The sequence below is a fragment of the Natrix helvetica genome, assembly GCF_964273705.1.
Source record: "Natrix helvetica genome assembly, chromosome: Z".
Lineage (NCBI taxonomy): Eukaryota > Metazoa > Chordata > Lepidosauria > Squamata > Natricidae > Natrix > Natrix helvetica.
Window position 1 is genome coordinate 52,297,813 of NC_138554.1, and position 15,072 is coordinate 52,312,884.

The 15,072-nt window shown below is 40.2% G+C and overlaps 1 protein-coding gene across 3 annotated transcripts in view; it reads left to right on the forward strand.

Moving 5' to 3' along the window:
- The window catches only part of FMNL1 (formin like 1), a 104,013-nt gene that overhangs the window by 57,934 nt on the left and 31,007 nt on the right, over positions 1-15,072 (forward strand). For 2 of the 3 annotated variants that reach the window (XM_081933328.1, XM_081933329.1), the window contains exons 5-9: positions 371-454; positions 6,379-6,516; positions 9,707-9,815; positions 11,115-11,191; positions 11,928-12,021. In XM_081933328.1, the coding sequence (XP_081789454.1) occupies positions 371-454; positions 6,379-6,516; positions 9,707-9,815; positions 11,115-11,191; positions 11,928-12,021 (502 nt within the window). The remainder of the gene's footprint in view (positions 1-370; positions 455-6,378; positions 6,517-9,706; positions 9,816-11,114; positions 11,192-11,927; positions 12,022-15,072) is intronic. The other variant, XM_081933330.1, reaches the window with a different exon arrangement.

Below are 15,072 nucleotides of genomic sequence, written 5' to 3' on the forward strand. Positions count from 1 at the left end.
TACCTAGATAAGCAGGGATTTACACTAGATAAATAAGCAGTAAATACCCTAATCAAGGAACAACCAATTTAGAGAAACAATCAAACATTAAGCAACAGCCTGATCAAGAAACTATCAAGGACAAAACAGTGCTTCTACCAGGTTATTGTATGTAAAAAGAGAACAAATCCTTTCTAGCACTGAAGATGTTACCTAGCCAAAACATTTGCAAGCTCAAACAGCACCAGGCACTCCGTAGTTCAGCCCTGAGGTTCATGCTTCTATTGGAAACAAATGTCCTGGAGAAGTTCCAGGCTGAGAGAGAAACAAATGTGCTACCTTCTTTCATTCAAGGGAGAGTAAATTCATGTATGTTTTCTCCTCTCCACAGTTGGGTCCAGGAGTTCATAAATGAAGAGAATAGAGGTCTTGATGTGTTGGTGGATTATCTCGCTTTTGCCCAGTGCTCTGTCACGTAAGTTCATTGTCGTTAACTAAAAGTAATAATAAGGAACAAAGCAGAATGATGAAACTTCTGTCATAAACAAAGCTTTAAAATCAGGAGTTGCTTGATCCAATTGTTCAGGGAACTCAAGCCTGTGCAACCAATGATATAAGGATGCCAGTAGCTGCTTTATCTCAGTAGCATCACTCTCTAGGGAGATTTGATATTGGTTAGAGAGAATTGAATCAATTAGGTTCCTTATTTAATTATAAACTGCTTGAAACATTACCAAAGTAATTTTGAGGTTATGTTCAGGAGAAGCCTTCTTATCCTGCTTAGTTGGGAAAGAGTCCAAAGGCTCCTTGATCTCACAGAAATAATTTCCATGACCTTTTGAGAATTGGACATACATTACATTTTATCTGTACATACGTATGCATGAACTGGGGTATCAGATTATCCTTTTAGAAGGGAGTTCTACCTAGTGAAACCTATCCAAGGTTATATACTCATTCAACTCTTGTCTCATCTCTATGAAATAACTCTAAGATACCTAACCTAAATCAGGAATTAACTTTCCAATGAATCAGTTGACCCAAAACAATTACAATACATATTAAACCTCAAACAAAATAGCTTGCAAACTTGTTGATAACAAGAAAGGTGATAATAACTGTTTGGTCCCAAATCACATTTGAGACAGGAAAGCAAGATTTCCATCACATAGATTTCTTCTAGTTTTAAGTTTGGAATTGCATAGCAACAATTGGAAAAACATTTCTAATATAGGTTAATATCAGTTCCAGAAAAAAATCATCAAGAGAAATGTAAAGTTTCACTAATAAGAGTGTTTGCTGTTTTTGATGAAATTGTGCTCCCAAATAAGGATGGATGAGTCATATAGGAGCCATAAGAGTTTCCCCCTCCTACTTCCTGGTACAGGAAACTAGAGGTGGCAAACTTGTAATTCCTTGCCTGGTTTTACAAACTTCTACTTAATTTCAGGAGACTTCTGCAAGGTATCAGTTCTGAAAAAGCTATTTTTTAATATTAAGGAAGCCAATGAGAAAAAGAAAGTGTGAGCTTCTGCTAATAGACTTGCATTGGTCTTACTAAAATGAGCCCTCTGTAAATTATTTTAAAGGAAATGTAATACGTAGTAGAAAAAAAACCCTTTTCTATTAAATATATTTTAATCACATACAACTTTACTGAGGAGTAATGAAAGGATTTAAGCCATAGTGATATGAGTGGTTGCTTCTCTGACAATGACTGTCAGTCTAACACAAGCTTACAACCAGTTCATTTCCTCAAGGCCAAGTGTTATTATTATTTATTAATTTTTTATGCCACCCATTTCCCTATAAGGTGACTCTGGGCAACTTACAGGTTATAAAAGAATAGAAAAATAATTAAAATATTAAAACATTAAAACTTCACAGATTAAAACTACAGAAGGTATATTAAAACCAGAGCTAAGAGATGGACAGGATGGGGGATGAGGTCTTCTTACCCTCTCAACCACCTCCAGCAATGAGCAACCTCTTGAATGCTCCAAGCCAACCAGCAAAGCCAAAAGGGTGGGATCCAGAGGCGGGTTGCTCCTTTTCAGCCCAGTTCGGCTGAACCAGGAGTGGAATTCAGGCCTGGTTGCAGAACTGACAGTGACCCAGGCCTGCCATGTTCCCGAACTGGTTCCCGTGCTGCCGCTGGGCCATCACCATTTTGGTTTTTAGTGACTGCGCATGCGCAGTTCACTGCAAATTGTTCTGCACATGCACAAAGAGCAATTTACATTGAACAATGCGCATTGCTCGCGGGTTGTGAACCGGTAGTAAAACTGGCAGCAACCCACTTGTGGTGGGAGCGGTTCTCAAGCATGGGGCCACAGTGGAAAAGGCTCTTCTCCTTGAACCTGCTTGCTGGAATTCCTTAGCAGAAAGAATCCCTAGCAGGCTCCTTCTGCTGACACAAGCTTATCCCATCAGGGAAAGATGGCTCCTCAGATGCCCTGGACCCAAGCCATGTAGGGCTTTATATGTAGCAACCAACACCTTGAATTGGACCAAGAAGCAAAATCACGCAACTCACACAGTAGTGGTGTTATATGTGCAGTCCTGGAATTCCCAGGATTGTGTGCACCACTGCATTCTATACCAGCTGCAGCTTCCAAATACTCTCCAAGGACAGCCCCATGTAGAATCTGTTGAAGTAATCCATGTGAGAGATGATTAGGGCAATAGTAACCATGCTCAGTGCCTCACAGTCCAGGTAAGGGTGCTACTGGGGCATAACACAAGGCCCTCCTAGCCCAACTATCACATGCTCTTTGTGCAGGAGTCATGAGTACAGGAGGAGTCTTAAATTCCCCACTGGACCTGTCTGAGGTAATGCAATCCTATCCAGACTTAACAATGATAGACAACTGGATTTGGAAGTCCCTTGCACCCACATCCATTCCATCTTGCCTGGGTTAAGCTGAAGCCTGTTGTCCTGCATTCGGATCCCTAGAGCCTCCAGGCACTGAGAAAAGATGACCACAGCACCATTTGGCTCACCAGTGGATGGAGTATGTAAAACTGCATCATGGAGATGAATATACTGATGATATCTGATCCCATGGGGTCGGATGATTTTACCCAGTAGTTTCATGTAAATGTTAAAAAGGAGTGAAGAAAGTACGTACCAAGTACATCTTGCTGCCTATTAGCTTCTATTGGGACTGACCTTGGAGGAAGGAGCTGAACCAGTGCAATACAGTGCCAATTAGCACCAAAGCCGATAGCTGGCCAAAAGGATACTGTGGTTAATGGTTTTGAAATCTGCAGAATGACCAACTCCCATGCTGTTCTCACTTGAGATCATCCACAAATGTGACCAATGCCATTTCCATCACATAACCCAACCTGAAATCTGAGTGAAAAGGATCCAGGTAAACAGTTTCATCCAGGACCCTTTAGAGCTGCAAGGCAACCACTTTTTACCTTTCTAGGGAAGGTGAGAAACTGGATGAAAGTTGTCCAAAGAACTTGGGTTCAATGACAGTTTCTTAAGGAGGTGCCACACTAAGGCCTCCTTTAATGGTGCTGGAAACACTTTCCCTTGCACTGATATGTTAATCCCACTTGGACCAGTGGTGGATTTCCATTTTTTTTACTACTGGTTTGCTCACATGTGCATGCTTGTGCATGTGCGCAACACTTCTGTGTATGTGCAGAATCGTCCGGGCAGGTGGGTAGAGCCTCCCACCACCATCACTACCAGTTTGCCCAATCCAGGCCAAACCGGGAGCAACCCACCTCTGGCTTGGACTCATTTGCCAGTCACCATCCTGGAGGTTTTCACCAAACAAGAGGGATAAGGATCTAATAAGCAAGTAGTTGCCTTAACAGCCCCAAAGATCCTGTCCAGTTCCTCAGATCCAATAGGATCAAACCATTCCAGATAATCTGGGAAGTCCATTTCCCAGGCATCTCCAATGGACATGCTCCACACTTGGATTCAAACTGAGAACGGACCTGAATTATTTTTGTTCATTACATGTTCAACAAATTCCTCTGCATGGCTGTATAAATGATTGTCGAAGCTTCTCACTTCTCAAGAAGGGACTTTGAACAAGGCTGTTGGCAACACTCTGCAAATGCGATAAGACTGGAGAAATAGCAATGTTTCGCCACTCTTACTGCCATGAGGCAGGCCTTAATTGTGGTCCTAATCTGTATCCAGTCAGCTTCATTCTTAGTTTTCCTCTAGCAGTGCTCTAGCTACCTTTTGTCTCTTTTCAGCACCCTCAGCTCCTTCATAAACCACAGGAAGCTTTGGGACTATTGGGCCAGGAGAATGCACATGAGCATAATGCTGTCCAGGGCCTCAGCCACTTTTTGATTCCAAGTTGCAGCCAAGTCCTCCCCTGGGCCATGCAGTAGAACTCCCAGGATATCCCCCAGCTCCTTCTGAAACCTTTGTGGGTCCTTTAATCAGTAGGGGCAGACCATTCAAATAGGTCCTGCCTCCCTGCGTGGTGGGGAGCATTGGAAAATCTCACAGCTACTGGGTGTGGCCTGACCATGACATGGAAATAATGAAGAATTCCCTGCCAGATCACATTGCCACTGCTCCAGCAAGAAAATCGCATCTGGAGTGTGACTGCTATTGTTGAGGCGGGCTTGGGTGACTGCCACAGCAGCCATGAACTCTTGAGATGCCTCTGAGGCAGATTGAAAGGATGGCAGATTGAAGCCGTCCAGAACCACAAACCTGGGAACTGCACGGACAGCCCTGAGATGCCTTCCAGCAGTTCAAGCAGGGAGGTTGCTTTGCAGTAAGGAGGCTGGTACAGAAGCCACCCTCCCAACTGATCTCATGTGCCCAGCTTTGATAGAAGTAATAAAGGAAGCATTGTTTACAAATGAAACAATTATATAGGCTCATTTAGCATAATTTTCTTCTGCTTCTGCCATCATAGGCAGACAATTGGCCACCTGCATTTTTTTAGGCCCATACCTAAAAGCAAACATCACTGTATATTGTAGGAAAAATATAGACAGTCCTTGACTTATGACCAAAATTGAGCCCAACATTTCTGTTGCTAAGTAAGACATTTGTTAAGTGAGTTTTGCCACATTTTATAACCTTTCTTGCCACATTTGTTAAGTGAATTACTGCTATTGTTAAGGTGATCATATGATCCCAGGACACTGAAACTGTCATAAATATGAGTCAGCTGCCAAGTGTCTGATTTTTTATCATGTGACCATAGGATAGTGCAATAGTCATAAATATGAAAAATAGCCATGTCACTTTTGTCAGTGCCATTGTAACTTTGAACAGCCACTAAATGAATGGTTGTAAGTTAAAGACTATCTGTAAACATATCTTAACAATATCTCGTTGAGATGAGTTAGATCCAAATCAAGGATAGATAATTGATCTCTTGCGATACAGATTATCCTTCACTTATGACTACAATTGGAACTCAAATGTCTATCATAAATTGGGAAGATCATAAAGCAAGTTATCACATGAGCAACCTGATTTTACAACCATTTATATCACAATTTCTAAATGAATAACATCATTAAGTGAATCACACAGTCATTAAGCAAATCCAGCTTCCCTAGTTAGGATTTTTTTTATGGAAATGAAATTGACAAATTTGATTGTCAATCCATTTACCCCAAGTGACTGCAGAATGCTGCAACCAGTTATAAATGCCAGCCAGTGGCCAAGTGCTCAAATTGTGATCACATGACTGCAGGGTGTGTATGTGTGATACAGTGGTTGAAAGTCTGAGGACAGGCTTTTAATCACTTTTTCCAAAACTGTCATAATGTTGGAACTGTTGTTATACAAATGGTTGTAACTCAAGGGCTAGTTTGATGATTTCTTGATGACAACATTTCATTGATTTTAAATATTAATTATAACAATAAAACAATTAACAGTTTATTAAAAAAATAAGCTGCTAATATTCCTAATCTGAAGTAACGTAGATATAGATTTGTATTTATGTGGAAGCCAACTTCCATGTAAAGTATGTAATGACTCCGCCTCCTAAGCCACCTATTTTCCATCTTGTCCCACTTATTCCACCTATAACATTGTGCCTGAATCCAGCCAGTCTAGTGGACCTCAGGAACCTAGTTAAAAAGAGAGAGACGATCATGGAAGCTGGAAGTCTGTACCCACCAAAGTAAAAAAAACACGAAGACAGTTTGCTCAGCACCTTGGATAGCGGCCCAGCTCTGAGGCTGCCAAAGCAAAAATGGAGCCTAAGCCATGTTTATTTCAGCACTGAGTTGTGAATCTTTACAGGGAGGAGAATTTATTGACGTGTACACAACGGTCATGCCCTGAAAAACAGTTCTCCTTTCTGCTATTTCCCTGCCAGAGCATCAATAAACCCCACCCAGCCACCTGTTGACGCACATTATTGTTTGTCTGTGTGGCTCCAGGTATGATATGGACAGCACTGACAATGGGAGTCCTGGGTCGGACAAGGGAAAGGCCCTGGACAGATCTATAGAGGACCTCAGCAGAAGCAATTGCTCTCCCACACAGGGTTCCATCAAAGCGAGGCACTTGACTGTCAGGTAACCAAATGAAATCCGGGTAGGTTTTCTTAAACAACTTTCCCACTACTGAGATGAAGCATATGGGACAGGAAGAGAAGCAGTCCCATTTTATATTCTCCCTGCACAACAAACTGCTCTAGAAAATAAAACGTGAAAATTATACAAAAGCTAGCAAATTAAATCCTAGGCAGCGGCCCCCAATCTTTTGGGCACCGTGGAGAAAGGTTTTCCCGTGGACCAGACAGGGTGTGGTTTGGTGCATTGCCTGCACCCCACGTATGGGGCTTCCCTTGTGTGCACGACCCAGTTTCTGGCATGCTGTGGACTGGTGCCAGTCTATGGACCAGGGGTTGGGGACCCCTGTCTTAGGGTTTTGGCACCTGTTAAAAAGTCTTTGCTTTATCATAGTATCATTTACTATAATATAAGCACCATGGAAATGAGAGGCCATTTCAGTTAGTAAAGCCACTAATTCTTACTTTTTATATCACGCCAGAATGATGCCAAATGAAAGAAATGAGTGACAAAGGATGGCAGGCTGATTAGATGTATATGTATAGGGTGACTCTCATCTGAAACGATCAGAAATATTTTGGATTTAAGGTAGCTCTGAGTTTAAATGGAACAATGAGATTAATTGCTTATTAAAATGAGCTCACTAGGGAACAGTATGAAGAAATGCTCCATAAAGATTGTTTTTCTGTTTTTTTAACTTCTGTAGACCATCTTAGTACTCAAACTGAAAACTCTGATCCCATCAGATTTATATATATGTAAAACTTTTCAAGAGATTACTCATTTTTCAAGATCTAGTTTTGAAATTAAAGGCCACTTCTCTGGCAATGCAAAGAACACAGTATGCGCTGTTTTTTCCTCAGAAAACAATGTCTAGAAAAAAGCCAACTTATAATTAGAAAGTTTCAAACATTTTTCGCATGCTATGATTACTATATTAAGTAAGTCAACCTAAAATAATAGTAAGGAGTCACTCATAATCTAGTTTCTAAACTTTTCACGTCTATGATCACCTCAAAAGTAGTGCTTTAAATGACAAATTTGAGAAGATGGATAACTGTTCATGTTAACTGCTAACCTTCCAACAAACTTGCAAATTCAGTTTCTCTTTTTCTCTTGTTTCTCTCATCTCTGTCCTAACTCCTTTTCTTTCTCCTTATTCTAACCTCACACTTCTTTTGCATGCTTCCATTGGGGAAATGCCTCATGGTAGGTACCCAGACGTTGTCTTCCTGGATAGGGGAAAATAGTTGATGGGATATAGTACATGTGTAGTTTGGGATCATCAGTTCTGGAAAGATTCAACACTGTGATCCATTAGATCACGGTGTATGAAAAACATGTATGCCTTTTCTCTTTTGCTTTCATTTTTGAGAGGCAAAATCATATAATGAGGCATTAAGGTGGGCTGGCAGCTCTTAGGAGTGCACCAAAGCCCCCTTCCATGCTTTGTTAATGTGGTTTCCTATGCAGCATTAGAAGCCTTTCTGTCTACTTACATTTCAGAAGTGAAGTGATACTAATACAAGACCTTCCTTCAAGGCTGGAGGGGCTGACCCTTGTGATTCAATGGGCTAAATGCTATAACTGATCAGCCTTTTCGTTACATAAGGTCCTGATCCCGAATAGGATTGTGTTGACCTTGGAGAACAACTGACTTAACTGACCCAAGGGAGATTCCCAGTCCTGCCAGCAAATTTCCTCCCAGCCCCAGACTAGGGATATACAGAGCCACCCAATTTACAGAAGAGACCCTTCCTGCCCATACCATAGAGAAAACCTCAAAATGTAGAAGTAGGCTTGCATTGGAAAAATGGGTAATAATGACCTCCTTTTGCTGGATTTATCAAAAAATTGCTAAAGGGGTATCAAGATTGCTTTTCAAGTGACAGTAAAATGTCCCTCCCTGTAATTCCCAAAAACTGTCACTTTTCCCCCATGCTTGGGGAGGGGGAGGGGAAGGGAGGCGTCCACCTGAAGCATCCTATTTTTCCCTCCTGTCCTGCAGGGTTGCATTCTTCCACCTCCTTCAGGTGTTGCCATTTGAACCAGCAGATCCAAACATTCTTTCAACAAGTCCACCCCAGCATCCCCTCCTCCAGCGCCCCTGGCACCGAGCAGGACTGTAAGCCCAGGCCACCTGTCAACTCTTACTCACCCCGGTGAGCCTCTCCCAGACTTCATGAGATGAGAACCCTCTGCCCCACAAATGCAGCCAGAGGGTGTAGGAGTGGCTGGGCAAGGGCACACTCGTCCTTTCACTTCTGTGTGTTCATGCACAGGCACTCCAGATAACTGAACATTGGGCACCTTGAGGGCTGGAAGTTTGCTGTTTTAAATATCCCAAATAAAACAATCCATCCCTAAAAGTTCAGTCACTTGAAAATCTGGGATATTTGCATGCTTTAGATTTTCATTGTTTTCATAGTCATCCCAAGGGTTTTTTGTTTGTTTTTGTTTGTTTTGGCTTTAGTTTTTTTGTTGCTACTGTCATGAAGCTTAGGGAATTGGCTGGGATGTACAGAGGTTATGGTAAGGGAATGTTGAGCAATCAAAAGAGCCTGAAGCTTCACAAAAATAATGTTAAGTTTCATCTTGTCTTCAATCATGACATCTAGAAACCTTTCGTAAGGCTAACAAAAAAGCCGTCAGTTTTTCAGAACCTGAAGAACTGATACCAGCATCCATCCTCTGTATTGCCCTTCCACCATATCCATATGAAAGGCTTTTCTGTAGTCATGCCAGCTCCATTCTCTAGCTTCTTTTCCAGGCTTGATCATATGGAAGCAGCAATGCCCTGGAAACTGGACTTGAAGTCTTCACAGGTGACAGCATCCTCTAGACCTGAATTTCCCACCTTGTTGCCTTCCAGATATGTTGGACTTTGACTTCTATAATGTTCAGTCAGTCACAGCTAGAGATTATAGGGACTAAAGTGCAACACAGCTGCAGGACAACAGATTGGATAAGGTTATTCCTGGATAGTTATTCCTGGATGCTATTTGTACTGGAAACTTAGAAGGAAAGGAAAATTTAAACTACTAACCTGCTACTAATACTGACTCCTGCTGCTCTCCTTCAAATTCTTCTCATATGCTATTCTTTATACTTTTGGACTCTTGTATGAGATTGGCATCCACGGTCATTGAGCTGTTTCTCCCCCTCCCCCACTTTAAATTTATTTTTACCCCAGATTCAATCCGGCACACAGCAGGAAGGCATTACGGAACTCACGCATCGTCAGCCAGAAGGATGATGTTCATGTGTGCATCATGTGTCTCCGTGCCATTATGAATTATCAGGTAATTGAATAAGTGGATAAGAAAGGTGAAAGTTTCCATGTGTATGAAATAAATGACTTGGGAAACCCATATATAACATTGGGAAGGAATTTTGAAACTTGACTAGATTTCATAATTGATGTGTGAAGGGACATATATTCATGGTATCAGAGAGAGGCAAGGAGGAAAAAAACCCAGGAAACATGTACCATACAAGCTAGTCTGAAGAAACCAATGTCCAATATTAGGCAGTTTTCTAATATGTTATCTCAATTGACCCATAAATCAGGTGTTCGGAGTAATGTGGCTATAAGCATTCTCCGAAAAATCCTAATATTTTAATGTTAGAATTCTGGGTTTCATTGTTTTGCAGTTCTCTGAGATCATGAGGTGTAAAATACAGAAGATGCAATCAAGTGTTTTTCAAAATTGTTGGACTTATCGGTAATTAGGAAATGACCTGTTTGTGTGGAGCTTTTAGTCATTGACATATAACAGGCATTTGGTTGTTGGCCACAGTAGACAAATTGAGAAGGGAGAATTCAAAGTTCTCAGTGGTGCTTGTTGTAAGCCAATGTTAGATTTGATGAACCCCCATTTTATTTTATTTATTTGTTTGTTTAAAATATTTATGCAAGTGCTCATCTTACATCAAACTGGGTAGCTCACAATCAAAAATTAAAATGACATAAACTCCATATTAAAATTATTAGAAGCAAACACATTATAAATTTAAACACTGGAGTTTTCCTTACAGTACAGGCAGATTTCCACAACCTGCCTGCAATGACTTCTGACTAAGTAGGTAGGTAGGTATGCCTATGAAGCCATTTTACATGATATTTTGGACTATTATTTTTGAAAGGAAGATGTTGTTCAGTAGTGTTACTCCCATCAGACATGGCTGTGGGAATTGGTGGAATGCTTTGAGTTTATATACCCCCAATATTTTATCAATAATCAAATGTTTGAGGCGACTTGGGTGTCTTAAAGTTGTATGGCTTTCTAAACTTTTATATGTTATAGTTAAATGACATCACACACAATTTGGTTAAAATGTGAAAGTGTGTGTTTATGTGTGATTTTAAAGCTGTCTATGCAAAGAAAAGTTAGGTTCATAACTATCACTTGAAAACGAGTAACCAGCAGTTTGGCTTGCCATAATCAACCATGTCCCTATGGCCTTAGCTTGCTAAAAAAATATACTCTTTGAATCTCTGTGTGACCAAAGAGCCATACTTGTGTGTGCTTTTACTTTTAGTTATCTAGATTCACTTCAACTGCTAATTTGGGCTCCTAACTTTCTCACTTCTCCCTTAGTCTGGATTCAGCCTTGTGATGAATCACCCTGCCTGTGTAAATGAGATCACACTCAGCCTCAACAATAAGAATCCCAGGTAGGAATTCTGTCCTCCTTTATGGTTATATTTCTTAATCTGAATTCATATATCATTAATCTGAATGGTTGTGTTAGCCAATTGCTATCCAGGTCAGTTTCAGAGATGAATTCATATATCATTTCTGCATTAAACACTACTTTTATTTTAAAATATGGTATAAAATGAGTGTTTTCTAGAATACATTACTTTTCAATACATTTTCTAAAAATGTGCACTCTATATGCACTATGGCATGTATTTTGAGCTGAGAATGGGTCGCATCTAAAGGACTTCAGTTGGTACAGATGTTTGAGAGGCATGGAGCAGGTTGCTTCATTTCACAGTGCTGATTGCAATACAAACCAAACAAAATCCCCAAGCATCCTGACTTGTTCTCAGTATTCATTCATTTAGTTTTATGGAGTGAGTTACTGGAATTCAGTGAGTTATTTAAATCTCATAGTATTCTGACTATAATAACAATTATCTGAGTTCATATTAGGACAAAGAACACAATATTGTATACTAGTGGTTAGGAATGTGGATTTTACCTCCGTTGAACAGAGAGATTCACACATTGCATAAAATTGTAATGTAGCTTATCTGTCTTTGCCTTAATGTATTATGCAAATCTAATCATCCACCAGTCTGCCTGCTGGCCTGCCGGCCTCACTCTCTTCCAAGTCTGCCTGTTCCATTCTTACACTCCAGTTTCTTTGGAAAAAAATGTAAAATCTTTGCTCCTATATTGCAGAACTAAAGCTCTTGTCCTTGAGCTATTGGCTGCTGTTTGCTTAGTCCGAGGAGGACACGACATTATTCTGGCTGCCTTCGACAACTTCAAAGAGGTTTGTGAGCTCTACCTTGTTCTTTTGTCACTGGTGTTCTTTTGTCACTGGTTCAAGTGATGTTGCTTTAATATAAAATAATTTTTTAAAAACTGGCTAAAGTTAAATATTAAACTCTAGATATAATGTTCTTACAAAAAAGCAGTGGATATATTTTCTTCAAAATGCAGTAAATCAGCCTTGCTATTTCTCCACTTTTTTCTATTGAGTGGAGCCCTTCTCAAAATATCTATCAAGACTAGTGCCAAAATATGCTCTAGAACAATGATGGCAAAACTTTTAGATACTGAGTGCCCAGACTGCGCATGCACGCATGCCCAAACTGAAAGGTTCATGTGCACACAAATGCGCACATGCATGGATATGTGCAGACATATGTGGATATGCACAAACATGCACACACACAGACATGCGCACATGCATGCACACAAGTGCAGCAGAGACCTGAAGACCAGCTGCGCGGCGGGAGGTGGGGCATCCCAACACCAGCAGCGCAGCAAGAGGTAGGATCTTTTTCTTCCATGAGCTTCTGTTTCGTCGTTTGCAGGGAAAGAGAAGCTTACGAAAGAAACACCATGGAGATCTGACCTGGGAAAATGGCACGCATGCCAGCAGAGAGATGCCCTCTCTGTGTGCCCCCTCTGGCACGTGAGCCATAGATTCACCATCATGGCTTTAGAAAATCATGTGTTAATTGGTGGCATTGCTTGATGTTCAGACCTGCTTATCTTTCCAAAAATGCTCCAGTGAAAATTATTCAATTTTGTTATGAGTTTGTTTGAAATCTGATTGGTACATATGCTTCATTGCTACCTCACACAAAGTTGCAGCAGGATAGTCCACCCACAGAGGAAGCATTCTTAGGACAATTGCTATGTGGAATAAGAGTTCCTGAACTTCTGTAGAAGCAGATCAATAATTACTTGTTTTTCAAAAGAAACTCTTCAACTTTTCAGAGTGTAACATACTTTCAGATTTAAGCCAGTGTGAGCGGTAGGCGATGTGCAGAGGCTGTGAAATGGGATAAATGTGAGGTCACAGCCATAGAAACTAGTTCCATATATTCTATTCTGGATCCCTCTGCTGTTATTGCCTGAACACTATTCAGCCCTTGCCCAAGTGAACTGAAGTGCCAAGAGCTGAAGAATGAAAGCAGAGGTTTTAAAAGCTTCCACATTTTTGTTGAAATTTTTTTTCAATGGCTTTTAAAAATGAAAGCAGAAGCAATACAAGGGGATATGTTCTCTCATTATAATGTAGTATGTACATATGAATAGGGAAGACGAATGTAGTATCCACATACATGATTTAAAAATAACTTTGTGTTTAGCACTGTTCCTTTTAAAATGCAAATTGAATCACTTGGGAGGCAGAGTGGGAATTAATGAGATCACAGCAAGTCTTTCTGTGCTGCCATCCAGAAAAAAAATATTTTTCATTTCAAGCTTGTGATTGCATCAGGAGGAAATCACCCATTTTTCTTTAACTTGGTTTTTAAAGATATTCCTTGGGAATCCCTGGAGATGTTGCAAAAGCTTCTGGAAATGAAATACACTAGATGGATGGATGGATGGATGGATGGATGGATGGATAGATAGATAGATAGATAGATAGATAGATAGATAGATAGATAGATAGATAGATAGATATATGATAGATAGATGATAGATAGATAGATGATAAATAGATAGATAGATAGATGATAGATAGATTGATAGATAGATAGATAGATAGATAGATGATTGATAGATAGATAGATAGATAGATAGATAGATAGATGATAGATAGATGATAAATAGATAGATGATAAATAGATAGATAGAAGATAGATGATAGATAGATAGATAGATAGATAGATAGATAGATAGATAGATAGATAGATAGATGATAGATAGATAAATAGATGATAGATAGAAGGAAAGGTTGGGTGTTTGGTCCTCATACTGCTCTCTCTAAACTGACCCATGGATATCTGATGAAGCTACTTAAATTACCCAGTCTAGTAGGCAGTAGGTGGTTTGCACTAAATCAGGGGTTTCCAAACTTGACAACTTTAAGACTTGTGGACTTCAACTCCCAGAATTCTATATCCAGCTGGCTGGAGAATTCTGGGAGCTGAAGTCCACAAGTCTTAAAGTTGCCAAGTTTGAAGACCTTGCACTAATAGCTTTTTAGGAGTGGGAGAATTCTAGTTGCTGAACAGAAAGATGCAAACTGATCCCTGAACCGAGAGCAACTGCACTAAATCAGAATCTGTTTATATCACTGAGCTTACGGGAATGAATACTAAATACCGTAATCTTCCTGTACTGATCAAGCTGCCAAGTATTCTGTTGTTCTAGAAGCAAATTCTTATAAATAAGTAATTATGAAACATTTTATCACCATTGAGAGCTTGGTGACCATTGAGAACTCTTGTCAGTCCTATCAGGTACATCTGATAGGAAACACAGCAAATGAGTTAATTCTACATTATTGTTAAGCTACGCTAACAGCATCTTGCAAATCTAAAAGAACTCCCACCATCTCCTTTACAGCCTGAGAAACTAAACATGGGTCCCTTCTAAGCTTCTTGCTCTGTCCATTATCTAGCTGCAGGCTATGTTGTCTCTTATCTGGTTATTCCCTAGGCAGCATCTTTGCCTCAACTCCCAAGGTTTTTCCCACATGCCATTACAGTTTTACATTTATAGCTGTCTGAAATGGACTGGGTCTATGTAAGGGTATTTGGCTCTTTTATGAGTTCGAAATATGTTCTCTAAAAGGTTTCTCCACTTAGAGATGGAAAGTAGTGCATCTGAGTGTTTCAAACATCCTAAATTAACAAGACTAGGGCTGGAAAAATCTGGGTGACCAATAGAAAAATATAACACTCTGATGCTCTCTAATAATCATCTAGATTTCTGCAATCAGATCTGGTAGCTTATCTACGTTATAACTGGTGACTGGGCAAAAGAGAGGCAACAGCCCCTCATGGAAGCACTCTCTTTCCCCCCCTTCTCTTATCAGCCACTATCCCCTAAATCAACATCAATCATAAGCGGAGGAGCT